Raw genomic sequence first — 17055 nt, 5'->3', positions numbered from 1 at the left:
GGAAATAAATCTTGCCAGTTCACATGAAAAAACAAGCAAGAGGAAATCGGCATTGATAGCAAGAAGAAATAATTACAAGCAAGGCATTCCAGTATTCGTTCTTGTGAAAATTCCCAGAGCTCTAATTATAGCCTCCAAACGTCACGAAGTGGTCCAAGACATGGCGCAACTCCTTGTCTCGTTCAAAAATATTCGGCCACGTCCAGCCAACAAGACCCCGTGTCGGGAGACGTGGTCGTAAGTAGGTTTCAAAGACGACCTCTGGCGAGGTCATTGAGTGAAGCAGCAAAGACCAGTGATCTTTCGCGAACTTCGCGTTGCTCAAACATTTTGCTTCCATTTAATTTGATTGATTGTCACACATATAGTATTTGGCTTGCTCATTTGATTTTTGAATATATACAAGCTTTGATTGTCTACTAAATATTTCTCTTATCACTGCTTTACCGAAAATATAAGGCAAACTACATTATGTAGCATCACAAGAACTGGCACTCCCAGCCAGGAATCATTTCACCCATAATAAATATAACACCATTTACACACGATAAATGGGAAGGGTTGAAATCAAAGATTGAATTCATAGATTATTTTTATTTTCACATATCACAAGTTTTACACGTTAAAATTCTCAAGTAGCACATGTGCAAAAATTACTTTCCCTGTACACATTAAATATACAATATCAATATTTACAAGCTAAGATGCCAAGGAGGATTAACCCCACCCGAAGCACCCAAACGAATCACAGATATAATTTGTTGCCAACCAAACCTTTATTCTTGTTTTATGTTCATGACGCTCCTTTTCTATGTACATTTGTACAGAAAGAAAGAAAAACTGTACACCACAAGCTTAATAAAAAAAAGACCCTCTGTTGACTTCAAATCGTCCTCGGCTTAGGTTTCTCTGAATTGCATTTTAATTAAGACAAATTAAGTGGGGAAAAAAAATCCAATACACTTATTTACCAGGAGAGCGTTCATTACTCACCCCCTCTTTTGTCAGAAAAATCATTTAACAAATAATTATAACTCATGAACCATAACTTTAGGGGATGAGAATTTACATTTGACATTTTCCTACGAGAAAGCTCGCTCTCGGGGAAGAGAAAAACTTCCATTACAGGAAATGGCGTTAATTACAGCCAACAACGAAACGCAACCAGGATCGCTGAACCAAATCCATGTTTGGGGTCAAACAGAATGCGTCTTATGTTAGAATCACAAAAATATGTGTCTGAGTTTGAAGAAACCTAATTATCATAAGCTGCCCTCAGAACTATACTCTACATTTGAAAGACTTATTGCACGCAAAGGTTATTAATTTTTTACTTTTATTCAGCTATTTAATACACGTTTCGGAACATCAAGTGCGTTACACGATCTAGGAGGAGGACTCAGCATGATTTTTTTACTTCTTTTTTTTCTATTTCTGTTGTTTGACTGAACATGAATTAACAGTCTTTAAAAGTTGAAAAGCAAGAGTACATAGAATTTACTTTCTTCTAGAAACATATTCAGATTACCAAAGAAATATAATTACCTTCAGTTTCATCTTATTAATTTCTGCTTCTTTGAAACAAATCAAGTTGGAAATTGTCAGTACATGCTTTGCAATGAGTGACAAGAATCATCAGAACCACCTTTTTCATTATATAAAGCAAAAATATCTATCACAGTACTTTATACAACACAAGGGTAACTTCGCAGAACAAGAAATTATCTTGGCTGGATTCAAAGATGGTTGTGCATTACCTACTCTCAAAAATCGAGCTACTTGGGCCACGTAGGGCTAAACTCATTAGAATGACATAAACTCCACATACTCTGCAAAAGACCACTGAAGGTACTTAACACTTATTCTAAAATCACTTGCCTCCTTTTGAAGTGTTGCTATGTATGCTACAGACATTACTGAATGGAAGATAATTTCAAGTGCTCAGCTCTATCTATCTCGGCATCATTACAGATAATAGAGTATTGGAGAAACGACACGAGAACCACACAGAGAGTTCAGAATGAATGTCAAAGTCTTTTGCTACAAGTTCGTGAATTCGGGGAAGAGACGTTTGAATTTGACGTCTCCCGGAAGGAGGGAAACGTTTCGCCCTTTCAGGCTTTCGACAAAATCTCGAAACGTTCAGTGACGGAGTGGTAAACGTCTCTGTGGGCTTTCATGGTCATTTCTTGCAGCAAAACAACATAGATACGAGTTCCAAAAACATTGTATAATAACCACTGGGATTATTTTCACCTGAAACGTGACTGGCAAACTTGCAAAGATATTCTGCATGAAGAGTCCCACTTGGACAGAGTGGTAATGAAAACAGAAGCAAATATCCTTTACGCACATCAATGAATGCCACAACTATTATCCCTCGACTGCTTCAATGTCTTCTTCCGACACGAAATTTATTAATTAAACATTGATACAATGTATCCATACATTTAGTGAAAATGATGAGTGAACAAAACTGGCGTAACAAAACGTAAAAACACAGCTACAGTGTCAAGCTCAAAAAACACTAAGAAATGAGATGGAATTCAAGAATGACTTCAGGAGCCTATGATGAATTAAACAGAGGACTATAAATAACATTAGTATATAACTTAAAAAGTAGGACTAAAAATATACAACCTAAATGTAAGTCTTAACAAATGAATGGCAGATGATGAGTATATTTCCATACAAAAAGACAATGAATCATGAAATCTAGTAAGCGTATTTTTATTGTTTTTCGAAAGAGCTGAAATGAAGATGAACAACTACAGTCTAGTTCCAACTTGTCTTGGAAAAACCTTCTCGCTTCTTCCTACCTTACTTAACCTTAGAAAAAAATCCTACTCAACTTTACATAAAAACACTACATAATGCCGACAAGCCTTTAGTACACAGATGTTTTTTTATCATTATTAATTATTTCTTAAACTTCCACTAAGCATCATTTCTTTTGTGCAGAAGACATGGTTCAGCTTTTGGAAGGGCACATGTGCCCCGGGGGGCTGGGCGTCGTCAGGCCTTCTCGGGGAACAACATTATCACTAATTATTAATAACATCAGCTTCCATCTGAGTATAAGGAACATATGCTTGCATGCATTATTCGGAAAGTACACTGAAGTGAGCAGGACCCGCCCACCGCCCGTGCCTTTGTGCCTTTCCAGAAACTTCTCCACATAAAATTGGGGAAAAGGGATTTGGGGTCACAGACTCTTTAGAGAGAACAGTGAAATATATTGCCTAAGGATGGAGTGACTTGGCATAATCAAGAGGACTAACAAACTAACCAAGTAAGAGAAAGACAACATTCACCGACTTATCTAACCCCTGTGTTATTGTTATCATCATTATAATTACAGTCATTAAATATTAAAAGTTTCCCGTAAGTTAAGCACACCCATAAGTTTCCACACTTAAAAGTAGACCATGAGATACTTCTGTAATTTCGAGCAGTGGTGACTCTCCCTTTTGACATTAGAGCGAGCGCGATCCTTCCTCGTTAGCCTAAAGAAGTGATGGTGATGATGTCGTTTTAACAAATACTCAGAGAGATAGTGAGTGAGTGAGTGAGAGTGAGTGAGCGAGTGAGCGAGCGAGGCAGAAAGAGAGAGATGTAAAGTGACAGTTCGAGAAAGGAGGAACATTATTATTCCTGGGAAAATGGCTCATTGAAATCATGACTTTTTTGAGACGTCGCTCCCGAATATGACTATGCAAGTGATGACTAACGGATGACAAAACTGAAGCAACAGATGATGAGTGCAGACGGTCGATGATTACATGTCGAGGTCACGAGAGCTTGAAGAGCTTAAAAGCGGAGCGAGAAGAGCAGCAAATGCTGATCGCAATCGACCACCATCACGCATTGAATGAGACGCTTCGGTCATCTTCCGGAGGCAACGATAGTTTTATTATACCTCCTCTTCTTCTTTGATTTCTTCTCTTTCTCGACACTCTCGAATTTGACACGGACCCGACTGACGATGAATTCCACTGCTTAATGACAACAATGCCGACGAGGAGGAGGAGGAGGAGGAAGAGGAGAAGGAGAACTGACGATGGCGACGACGAGGCTCCGTAGGCCAGCACGGCATATCACAGCACAGTGTTGGTTGGTTCTGAGAATTGCACCCCGCTGGGGGGGGCGGGGGTGCCGACGACGACAGAAGAAGAAGGGGGCGTCTGCTGTGTCCAGTAGCTAGAGCTAGAGAGATTCATGGCTTCATCCTCTCAGATTTTATCTAACAAAACAAGGAAGTCATGTCTACAACGTCTACCGGTCTTCTAAAAAACACTCACATCACAGAGACTAACGATGATTACAGATGGAAACGAGTCTACTTTCTTCGCCAAACAACTATGAAGAGATACTATAGCACCTAAACCCTTTATTTAGCGTTAGTTTATAGCTACTGTATTTTTGACTCCTAAAAAAAAAAAAAGGTTCTTACAGCTTCTGTGTTGTGCTCAAGCTGGAAGAAAACAAGAGGAATGGCGTTCCTTGAAGGTTCCACTCAAGGTTCAGATGATGATGACTATGATCATCAAGAGAGACTTGCAGTTGTATAGTCGTGGTGATCTCAACAACGCCCCCTAAGACTTCGACAGCCCCAGTCAGTGCCTTTACACAATGGTTTATTATTTTTGTTAAGCGTATCACGACGCCCTTCTAGTAAGCCAAGTTCCATAAGGGCTGTGGGAGGTAGTGATGCGAATGGGCGACTCCTGGCAGGAGAGAAGAGGTATGGACACCGCCGCTGCTGCTACTACTGCTACTGCTGCCACTGCTACTACTGCTACTAATTGAAGAGGTCATTGTTGAGGATAGAGGGGTCGAGGGCTCCTTCCAAGTGGCACCAAGACTAAGCGTATCTGTGGAAGAGAAGAAAATAACCGTCAGTTGTCTGCAGGAAGGAAAAAGTAAAAAAAAAAAAAATGGAAACTTAATTAATACTTTTGACTTAATATTTACCCAAAGATACCTTTTCGACAATACCAAAGAAAAAAAACTTTTCGACAATACCAAATTAAATAATGTTTATCAGTTGGCTTCATCATGACAGTATAGGGAGTAATGGCAGGAGTGATGAAGGTGATGAAGAATAATGACTGATGTTAAAAGTTCTAAATTAATAAAAATAATTTTACGTTGGACATCGGCAATATAAAACGTAATGAGAATTCAGGCGGAACGAATCAGTACCCAACCGCAAATACTCAACACCTATATAAATATGACGCTCTTCCATTAGATGCGACAACCTAACTCAAAAAAAAAAAAAGATAAGCCCTAACAACAGATATTATAGCAGTATGCGTTGACGAGAGAGAGAGAGAGAGAGAGAGAGAGAGAAGAGAGAGAGAGAGAGAAGAGACGGGTGGCTGGCTCCATCGTTAATTCGGTTACCGATGGAACTTTCCTTAGTCATGTCATGGAATAAGCAGCCCTCCAAACCCCCCCCCCCCCCCCCCCCCACCTCCCCCACCACCATCCCGTCTTCCGTTCATGCCACGAAGGTGAGAAAAGTCGCACACTCAAGGCATCCACCTTCACTGTCGTCCAACTGCTTTCCTGTAAACTATTCCGCAAATTTACAGAAAACTCGGGGTCGTCCGTGTGGAAATGTTTGTCAAAGACAAGTGCCAGAATATTGCTATCTTATTATGGTAAATTTTCACTGTGTGAGTATGTATGTATGTATGTGTATATATATATATAATATATATATATATATATATATATATATATATATATATATATATATATATATATATATATATAACGAGCGCCGCGTGTGTGTGTGTGTGTGTGTATGTCATCGTTTATAAACTGTGCTCCACACAACAAAGTAATAAAAGACATTAACTACATCAGATAAATCGTTGGCAATGTTTTAGTATCACGCGTATGATATGACGTGTGGATTATCTCCTCAAACCTCTTTCCTCTCGCAAAGATATGTCCAAGAAAACGTATGAGATTACCGTACGAGATTACGTCACCGCAGCCAGTTCATGGGAAGACCCAGCTAGCATCCTTGCCAAGAACGCCACTTCCCACACTGCCCGACTTCCTAGAAACCTTAGTTTTCCTAAAAGCATTCTTACTGGAGATCCCACATCTTAAATTCGCCCCCAACAGCACCTCGATTATATTCCAAGGCCGTGGCGACTCGGGGGGAGAGAGAGAGAGAGAGAGAGAGAGACTGGAGCTGCTCTCTTCATAGATAAAGTCTCCCTAACAGAAACTTTTATATCTTTTTGTACTCAAGCTTATGTAAATGCGTGGTTGATTGATAAGACAGATTGATCAAAGGTTGACTGCAACCCTTACAGCCTATTATCTTTTTTGTAGGTCAATCAGTCTGTGCCTTTTTTTTTTTATTTTTTTTTAGTTTTTAACTAAATAATTTACTGTTTCCGTAGTCTAAGACGTAAGTCCCCACACAATTTAGAACATCGAGATTCTCAGTTTCGGGCAGATGTGTCTGAATACAAAAACTAGTCAGATTGGTGAACGGAACTTCATGTTAGAAAACAGAGGGCATCTCAGGAGAGCCACATTGAATAAATGTTAGATCTATTCAAGAGACGAGAAGTCGTGGCAATGGATTCGTGTGGGCGCCCATTCGCGTGTGTAAAATGACCATTTAAATTATACTTTAGCATTAGTGCCTGGTTCTCGCATGACCTCGTTTGTAACATTTATAGGTTAAGTCAATAAAAAGCCCTCCTGACCTGAGATGCCAAGTGTTGAAGAGAAAGAGAGAATGTTAAGGTCATAATAATGCCAAGGCTTTGTGCCATGAAAGATGTGGGATTAAGAAGCTTCTTGGATGCAAACTGGCCTCCTTTCATTCTTTTCCAATCGCGGGAACATCGCGTCTTTCATGGCTTCAGTTAATTAACGCAGATTAATCGATGGTCAAGAGGGGAATTTTATACAAATCTAAGAAGAATGTTTTGCCATCAAAATATGTGACTTGTAGCATCGCTTATTCAAATACAATGCAGTAACCACAATAAGGCACACAAAAATCAATATACAAATAAACCAATAAAAAATAAACAATTTTGTTTCCTGAATGTCATGAGCAAAATAAAAATAATAGTAAGAAAAAAAAGGCGTCGCGCACATGGCACTGTCGGTGGGGCCACTCAAAGAGCATAATGGACTGTGGCAACGTGCTGTTGAGGGAGGCCACGCAGCAAGCATAATGACCAATGGCAATGGGCTACTGACACCAACCAAGCATCTCTCAGTGTTGCCAATGTGACCTCATTGGACGCCAGGGTTAGCAACCCTTCACAGTCAAATTTCATTCACTCTTTTTAATGACCTAGATACGAGATGATTTTCGTTGCAAAAGATTATCTCGAATTTGCTCAGGTATGAAAATAATTTTCCCGCATATGTTTTTGGCATCCGGTGTGTGTTATTCATGTAAAGTATTTGCCAGTAGACTTATAATGCTCAACGACCCCAATCACCTAAATGTTCTTAACCTACACAAACGTATTGCAGACTGCGTTTTCTCTTCCTTGAAGCCTCGATGGCGTTTCCCCAACGTTTCTTGACCTTTCAGAGAGTCTGTCTCCCAGTGCCGTGGTGGCACAAACGGGGTTTCGCGTGATCGTTTTACGTTTTATCTCTGACGAAGAAAGTTTTAACTGGGAGCTAGGATATAGGAGCCGATACAAAATTAATAATAATAATAAAATAAATAAAGGAACGTTCTCATTGAGAATGTGCAAGTGAGGGAAATTTAGATTATTGATGGAAAGAAAAGTAAGGAACTTGATAAAAAAAATAAGAATTTCATTACTAAAGAAAATGAAGAAATTTGGGAATAAAAATATGGAAACATTTTTGGATAATGAATAGAGATACTTAGTATGTAGTAAAATGAATGGGAACTAGTAGCGAGGAAAAAAAATGGGCTCTTTATTATGGTAATTATTGGGGACAGTTCTCATCGATGATATTACTTTAATATGGGCAATAGAAAAAGGTGACCATTACCATCAACGGTCATGAGTCGTTTTATCAAGGAATTCTGATGTTTTTTCCGAATCATCCTTGACGTGTGGATGGGTGTGCGAATATAGTATATGCTACCAGGACCCCCCTCATTTGCTTACGTATATGCCTGCGTCCCAAACCGGACCGACTTTGTAACCTGATATCACGATAGTGGACGTATGATCCTGTCTCCTCAGAGAGAGAGAGAGAGAGAGAGATCACAATGCAAACCCCTTCCCTTTTTATTGCAGCTATAGCTGGTGCAACGGCCAGACCTCGAGACAGTTGCACAGGCTTTCGAATCTGACGTCATTGATGTGGCTGTTACAAGACAGTTGCTTTGTTGTATTCATCTGAATGTGACAAAGTATACCTCTCTCTCTCTCTCTCTCTCTCTCTCTCTCTCTCTCTCTCTCTCTCTCTCTCTCTCTCTCTCTCTCTCCACACACACACATACACTCTCCGATCCAGGCATTAAAAAAAATATCATGAACATGGCAGTTCTATTAGCAAACATTTTTCTGTATTTTAAGAGTTATGAAATTCAGATACTGAATTCCTTTCGCAAATGCTTCTTAATACTTATATTATTTACATGGAAGAACATAAACATATTCTGAAGTTCAAAATGGAAAAAAAAAAGTCAGTGAATGCCACTTTGTTATATGATGCCCAATTACTTTGTTGCTATTCGTAGAACTTACAATACCAAGCACAAGAGGAAAACGGAGCAAAATAGTGTAATTCAAACAATAGAAGGTCGTGACAGATGGAATAACAAAAGAGACAGGCAGCTGAAACACTCGGCCGAAGGAGGGGGGAGGGGTGGGAAATGGCATCGCAGAAATAAACAATACTCTGTTCATTTTACGCTACAAATGACTGGGGCTTCGCGTGTTGCAACGGTGACAGTGCCCTTATAAACCGCCGTCGCGTCTCTGGATTTTTTTTTTTTTTTTTATCAGGTTTCGCCCCGAGCGGCGACGACCCGAGGCTCCGGGAGGAAAAGTTCCATTGTTGGCATTGTGTTATTCTATTTCCCCCGACACACAACAATAATCACGCTCGGCGGTAGTCAGTCAGTCAGTCCGATCGGCTCAGCAAAAGGCTTGCAAAACCGTGATATTTGAAAATATCACTTGTCGCTCCGAGCCTTGACCTTCTTAATGGAGTCGGCGGACGGAAAGGAGCGACCACTCGTTTTCTTGACATTCACTCTCCCAAGTACGGGAACTGTTTGACATTAAATCCTGATGGAAAAATTGTCTCCTTGTATCGCAATACGCTTTTGAGCAACGTCAGCCAGTGATAGTTTTCAATAAGCAAATGCAATTCCTGTTCGTATTTTACTGCATGACCTTAAATTTTTATTTTTATTTTTTTTACATTCTTATTTTACCTGGAAGGGCAAAGAAGCAACGAAACGATAAAAAAGGCTTTTCGTGGGATTCCTGTTTAGCAAGGTCTTGACTTCGAAGAAGCCTTGTCTCATGCGAGCTCGCCAAGGTGAGGTAGACGGGTTCTGGTGGGGAAGGTTGATTCTTACAAATCAGGCAGAACCTTGCCCTCTCTCCCTCTTTCTCGGCATACGTAATGCTTCTAGTTCAAAGATGTTTAAATATACAAGTATTTACAGCATAAGCATACTTCGTCTGCACATTAATATTGACAATATAGGCATACTTAGTCTGCATGTTGTGAATTTTTTCATATTGTAAATTTCTTCAGCATAACATTACTTGCCGACGGTGGTAGGTTCCAACTTCTGGATCTCATAGTAAATATGATATACGTATACTATTACTTTTATGTGTATACTATATGTTGCAATTGCTTGATGATACGAAAAGGCTTGATACCAGGAACCTCATCCGTATGATACTCGTTTCCGTGCCTTTTTTTTTTCACTCCCAAAATAATGTTTCTCGCTGTCACCTACGCGTCTGGAAGGTCTGGAACCTGGAAAGTCTTTGGCCCCATTTCCACGAAGGTCATTCCTGTCCGACTGTGACCTGATAAAAGATGCAGTCTGCAATCTGTGCTCTCTCTCTCTCTCTCTCTCTCTCTCTCTCTCTCTCTCTCTCTCTCTCTCTCTCTCTTTGTGAGAGCAGAAGGAAACGTATAATTATGTTGAATTAACTTCAATGATCTATTCATGTGTTCCCAAGACTTCATTTTATGGCCGTGTTGAAATTTATCAGGGAACGTGTTTAACCTCGTCTATTCTCTGGTCACCTGCCCATGCATATGACACAAACACACAAGAGATGTTCTTTGAATATCGTTGCTTAAGAATGTAAGCAGACAAAGGAAGGGAACATAAAAGAACAGACCGCTTACGTTTCAGCTGCATTGTTCTCCGTTCAGAGTCGTCACGGAGAAAATACCGAGAAAAACAAAAGACAAATGCGAAAGGTTTTCCTTTTAATATGGTAATATTACGGTATCGGACACGATAAAGTTCTTATGGCTGGCAATTGCATGGTAACTAAAGTAAACGAGTTGCCGACTCAAGACAAACGAATTTCCTCGCAACTAATAGCACATTAATGGCCAAGGCAAAGTAATTCAGGAAGTTTCCAAAGAAGCATTAGCTTTCACTGGCGTAAATGTTCGGTCTCATTCCCAAAAGTGTTCCCCGAAAAACTCTTAAGGCCAGGGTGTGCCGTCACTGACGTGTCAAGTAGAAGTAAGTAGAAGTTACGTCTCAGTTTACACAGATGATGGTACTTCAGAAGTAACGATGTTCTCAACACAATAACCCACGAATGATGACGTCATGAAGCCCACGCTGGTGAAGTCATTCTCATAAGGTTGCCTAAATGTCGTGCGGTCATGACGTCACTAAAAATCCGTTTTGCAGATGCCCGGGCGCGGATGACTGACGTCACTACTCGATGACGTCATGGACTCTGCCAAGCGAGGTGCGTATAATCATCATCTTGGGGAACATCTCTCGGAAAAAAAAAAAATTTCCCAGACCAACATCCGTCCCTGCTGGCAAAAGCATTCTCTCGATTCTGTAACAGAAGGATGTCGTGTTCCTTCTCCTCCAGGAACCACCAGATGGTTTCTTAATAGTTCGAAAGAGGAGGAGGAGGAGGAGGAGGAGGAAGGAGAGCCGACTGTTAGTTCTAATCTTGGCAATAGGCGGCTAGGCGCCTCGTCAAATTTCCTGCCCTAAAAGACTAGTAATTTAAATTGGGTACAGTCTCTCTCTCTCTCTCTCTCTCTCTCTCTCTCTCTCTCTCTCTCTCTCTCTCTTCTACTTCTCGAAATAACCATGAAGTTTAGGAAGAAGTTGAATCATCAGCACTTGCACTACGAGAATAATAAGAAAATGAGAAGCTTGGAATTCAAACGCAAGAAAACTTTGGTGAAACCTTTTAAGAATTAACGTTGTGTGGGTGTTTTTGTAACTGTGAGAATTTCCGGTCAGGCATGCACGCACCCGCACGCACGCTTCCGCCCTGACTGCAGACAGACAGAAGCCACACGACACTGCCGTGTCATAAGTGTTGAAACGGAAAGAAAATCATCAATGTGACATGTTTCAGCACCAGCAAGCAATGCCTTTCACATTGACACACAAGCCAAACAGGAAAACAATCCAACTTCCTCCCACAAACTTGCAAGAACTTTTCTAACCCATATTTCCAGGAAGTGACTAATCAGAGCATCCAGCAAGTCATCATCAATGCAGGACGAATGGTAAAACAATATTATAGGATGTTGAATCATGTAGGTATTAAGAGCATATATAGCACAAGAATGAGTGAAGTAAAAGGCCACGAGGCAGAAATGCCAAGGAAAACGGCAGAGTTTTCGTCCAAGTCATTGGAGACGTCGGATACGTGTGCGATAATAGAGAGAAAAAACACATCAAATGAAAAGGAAACGTAGTAACAGCCACGTGCGAGAGGAAAGAAGTAGGTACGGTAAAAGTCATGAAAGATGGAAAAAAAAGATAAGGAGGCGTTGCGATAGTTAGGGAATCACAGACAATGTGGGACGAGCCACTAGCCGACTTTTCTTTCAGGATTATTCTTATCCCTTGACAATCCTGGCATAAGGTTCAAAGCCATCTCTTCTCTTCTTGTCTGGCATCAGTTTTTCGAAATGCCTCTTACCTTTTCCGAGGAACTTGAAACTTTCCCTTTCCTCACGAGGAGACAAAGAAAAACCAGTGACAGCCACATGTTCACCGTAAGCCTGGTTGTGTTCTGCGATTTCATCTGTCCGCATCCACGTGTGAATATCTTTTCTCCAAACTGAAGTGGAGTTAATTGAGCCCCTTCACTTTCGACATGAATTTCGGCGAAACTTGGCTCTCTTTGATGGCAGCGCCCTTCTAGAATCTCTAGGTAATAATATAACATATATATTCATCAGATAAGTGTTTACGAGCCTGATGTTGTCCCGATGTGTTACTCACATGTGTGTGACACTTCTCTTTGCCTTCAACAGCAATAATTTTAAAAGGGTAAATAACCCAAGGACGTAAAAAAAGGGTGTGTGTTGACGACCTAGAGGGCCATGAGGACTGCCGGAGTGGGATATCCTGGACTGGATTGGTGGGAATACGCAAGGTTAGCCCCCATGATTATCAACAAAAACAACCAGACAAGGTCGGCCAGCAGGGTTGGGCATTACACCTTCAGCGTCTTTTTATTATCATTTTTCCTCTCGCGTAACGACAATGGACTGTGAGTTTTTTTTCTTTTTTTCTTCTTTTTTCTCTTACAGTCTTGTATCTTTCCTTAATGTACACGGTTGCCTTGAAGTATGCAGACTTCGCAAAGGGGAAAAATAAGGAGAGGGAATGAAAAAGGCTATCGTTCTATCTCTGGCAATATCATTACTCTTCTTTTTTTGAGAGGTACACACACAGACAGTCTCGCCTTGAGTCTTTTTTTTTTTTCCTTGCATCAAAAATCTCTTCAATAATGAACCTCTGCATCTTTCAAATTTCAAACAAAATATACACCAAAGGAAGAGAGCAATTTAGTGTTGTGGAGGAAGTGCTATTTTAGCAACTTTCTCTTGCCAAAGCAATGATAGCGATAGCGATGAAACATTGTTGTCTCCTCCACTCTCTCCCTCTCTCTCCCTCACTCCCTCACTCTTTCAGCAGTGGCATGTCATTGTTGAGACATTATGGCCTCTCTCTCTCTCTCTTCTCTCTCTCTCTCTCTCTCTCTCTCTCTCAGTGCCATCAGTGTCGCAAGTCAACCCGAAGCCATTGTAGAGCACTAGACAATTTATGATACCCTTGATAACACTGCGCGACGTCGTCCTCTTCTGATGCCTCTTTATGGCGCTTCTATTTGCAATAGGTTCCAGCAATACCTGTCTCCTTTAAGGTCACGTAGCATTTCAAGATGCTCCGCCTTCAATTCTGAAGGGAAGGAAAACGCTAAGGTCACCCAGCCACCTTCAGACGGATCGAGGGAATAACTACAAAACCCCCCCCCCCCCCGCCCCCCCCCCCCCCCCCCAAACACCCCCCCCCCCCCCCCCCCCCCCCCCCCCCCCGGGGCCGGGGCCGTGTGTTTTTACAGATGCATGTCGAAATAAATAGGCGAAAAAAAAGACTTCAGTCATACTTTACTAAAGGACGAGAAGAAAACATTTCATATATATAAAAAAAGAATAAAAATTAAGATATTATCATTCGTTGTTGGAAAAGAAAACTTATGCAAAAAGGACGTTGGTCGTTCAGGATGTTTATTGCAGCATCTTGTGGAGGATATTCATCTCGCTGCTGAAGCACATTATTCTGGCCATTCACTTACGACAATCTTCAGAGACAATTTGTAAAGGCAAATAAACCTCTGTCCTTAATGTATAGTACTCTTCGTAACCCGACGTGAATCCTTTGTAAGAGCATAAACCACTAGAGAGAGAGAGAGAGAGAGAGAGAGAGAGAGAGAGAGAGAGAGAGAGAGAGAGAGAGACTTACGGCCGACTAAACCAGCCGGTTACTTTGGTAGGAGAGGCCATTAATAATACTCGACGTCACCACGAGGTGGTTTTCCGCCTAGAAGACGGATGAGACTCGTGGTGTACAGAATAACCGAATGAAGAATGTGAAACGTATAAAAGAGGAACATCTCTCACGTCCACTATCAAAAGAGGAAGAGGCACTGAAAAGAGATTCTGATAGCCAGGAATTCATTCGCTGTGTCTGCATACCATTAGCATTTAAGGCACGAATTTAATATAAATATTACTATAATTACATCTTAACTGTAAGCCTAGAGCAGAAGAAATTCATTCTCCATTCTCAAATCGATCAAGGATATATTTAGGAGACTCCACGCCAAAAATATCCTACAACAGGACGTGCACTAACCTCGACATCAGACAACGGACATGCAGAATGTAGCACGCAGCAAAGAGGAAGAGAGATGAGAGACCTGGTTTGCGCGCGGGTGGGTGGGGTGGGGGGATAGGATGGAAGGGAATGAGAGGGTAGGGAGAAGGTGGGAGATGAGAATGATTGTCAATAACTGTTTACGGGTACACAAAAGTCCCCACGGAGATGGCACTGATACGTGAAGAAACAACTCCCCAAACCCCCTTTGCAGTCAATAACAGATCGCAATAACAGCGAAGCCTCTGAGAGAGAGAGAGAGAGAGAGAGAGAGAGAGAGAGAGAGAGAGAGAGAGAGAGAGAGAGCACTAAATTATTGTAATACATCAGTGTAATTTCTAAACCTCATCTTTACATGCTGTTAGCATAAATATGGATAGGGCATCTGCTGTAATTCGTTTCCGTAACGTTAAAGCTTGGTATCACATGAATGCGCTCACTCACCTGTGAATATAGATACCTGTGTGTGTGTGTGTGTGTGTAGGCTCTTGTAGTACATACATTAAACATTCATGTTCGTCTTCTCTAATATAATAAAGTAAATATCGAAAAACGTTTCTTCGGGCAGATAACAGCACTAGACAAAGGTTCTTATCAAGGGTGTTTATACCTCTCAAATCTAGGAATAAGCTTAAGGTAATTAGGGCTTTACTGGCTGCTCTCTCTCGCCTGCAATCCACCTTTGCTTTTCAGCAAAGACACTGGTAGAGAGAGAGGGAGAGAGAGAGAGAGAGAGAGAGAGTAAAGAAACAAACGCGCCTCCACACGAATGATAAAAAGAGACACTTCCGCAGACTTAATCACGAAAATCAAATCTCCTTCTCCATTAGCATAGTCCCCCCGTCCCGTCAGGCCCTTAACCTCCGTCCAGCAAGTGGTACCTACCGAAAAGGTTTAGGCTCATTAACCTTAGCCTCCAACCAACCAGCCCCAAAACCAATACCTGCTCTCTCTCTCTCTCTCTCTCTCTCTCTCTCTCTCTCTCTCTCTCTCTGCCTTGCTATCAATAAAACTCAACCCTCGTCCGTTAGTTATTCCCCAATAGGCGGTCGCAACATGCTACCAATGATAATGTGGCTGTCACACACACACACACACACACACACACACACACACACACACACACACACACACCCACGCATGCACGTAAATTAATGACACCTCATCCACGGAGAGAGATAAAGGCTCGTTACTATTCAGGTTCGAAATTCAAACGACCCTGTGGCGAAAGCACAGTCACTTAATTCTAATTTGGTGAGAAATGTCTCTGAAGCGATCTGTCAAAAAATGTTTGCGAAGCGATTACGTCAAAAGTTAATATACATTTAATATTGAGACATATCAAACGTCGTGTCAGAGTTGATCTGCATGGTAATAATAATTAGAACCAATGACCGTATTTGGGGCGCTCGCGGGCTCCCAAATCGGGAGGGCGCGTGTGAAGAGACAAAAAAAAAACTGCTGAGTTGGATTTGGGTTGATCGGGGTCGAGTCGTGGCTGTGCCCAAGAAGGAGGACGTGACCCCTTACTGCCAACCTCCGCCCATGACCTCGCACGCCCACCGAACCCATAACAATGTATCTCAAATTTCTCTCTCGGGGTGTGAGTGTTATAAAAAGGAACCGACTTACGGGAAGCGAAATAATCCATTCACATTACAAAGTGCAGAGGTAAAGCAACTAAGAATTACATTGACACAAATGAAGAGAGAAGGACGCTCGCTGCTCATTTCCTCTCCTCCACATGGAACTCCTTCCTGCTGGAAATGGGAGATTAGGGGGGATTAGAAGACCTTCAGTGAGGGGGCATTTGCCGTGGTAACATTACGGAATAATCTCCTGAAGATCACATAAGGGTACCTAGTTTAGTTGTGACACCTCTCTCTCTCTCTCTCTCTCTCTCTCTCTCAAAAAGAAAATCATCAGCAATGGAAACAAAGATGAGCAATAAAAAAAAGGGGCGAGAGAAAGGAACTCTCTTAACCGAGAGGTTTTAACCTCATCTTGATATCTGGGGGCGGGGGGGGGGGGGGGAGTGAAGAGTGACGCATGCGACCTATAATAGAAAGTTAGAAGCGGTTTGGGTGAGAAAGACGGAAACCAAGAAGTATGAATGCGAGGTGAGTTTAGCTATTCATTTTACATGTTATTCGAGTAGCCTTTTCAAATACGAAACACACAAAAAAAATGTATACAGACTTAAGAACAATTTCTATCGAAGCAAAGGATAAATAAAGACTTCCAAAAATCTTTGCACATTTCGTCTGTTCTTCAAACTCACTCCCTCACTCACACAAGGCAACTCAGCACCTCGTGTCGTCTCCTGCTCCTGCTCCTCCTCCTCCTGGATCCAACACGTCGCGGCTAATGTTTTTACCATGTCTCGCTACCTGAGCGTGTCCGGGCCCGGACCTCCTCATTCCCGAGGGGTTTCCTGACGACAATTATCCTCTCTTTGACGTAATCACCGCTCCCAGCCTTGTTATTACTCTCAGGCTGTTTAGTTGTGTGATAAACATCTCTCCTCCGCTTCTGCCGCTCCGACCCGGAGGTTGTAACGTCCACTAGAACTTTTTGGAATAACTTTCCAAAAAGGAATGAATAGTACAGGAATTGTCACTAAAATACTATAGTAGATTCACATCAACCGTGCA

General features: G+C 41.6%; 1 protein-coding gene across 1 annotated transcript in view; it reads right to left on the bottom strand.

The window, feature by feature from the left end:
- Window positions 1-579: 579 nt before the first annotated feature.
- LOC135206950 (zygotic gap protein knirps-like) overlaps window positions 580-17055 on the bottom strand; it is a 23391-nt gene continuing 6915 nt past the window's right edge. Inside the window, exon 2 of the mRNA XM_064238483.1 lies at window positions 580-4874. Coding sequence (XP_064094553.1) covers window positions 4672-4874 — 203 coding nt within the window. The 3' untranslated portion in view covers window positions 580-4671. The remainder of the gene's footprint in view (window positions 4875-17055) is intronic.

Source organism: Macrobrachium nipponense, chromosome 31 (genome assembly GCF_015104395.2).
Source record: "Macrobrachium nipponense isolate FS-2020 chromosome 31, ASM1510439v2, whole genome shotgun sequence".
In the NCBI taxonomy this organism is placed as follows: domain Eukaryota; kingdom Metazoa; phylum Arthropoda; class Malacostraca; order Decapoda; family Palaemonidae; genus Macrobrachium; species Macrobrachium nipponense.
Note: the sequence above shows the minus strand (reverse complement) of the source record. Positions and strands in the feature narration are given on the sequence as shown.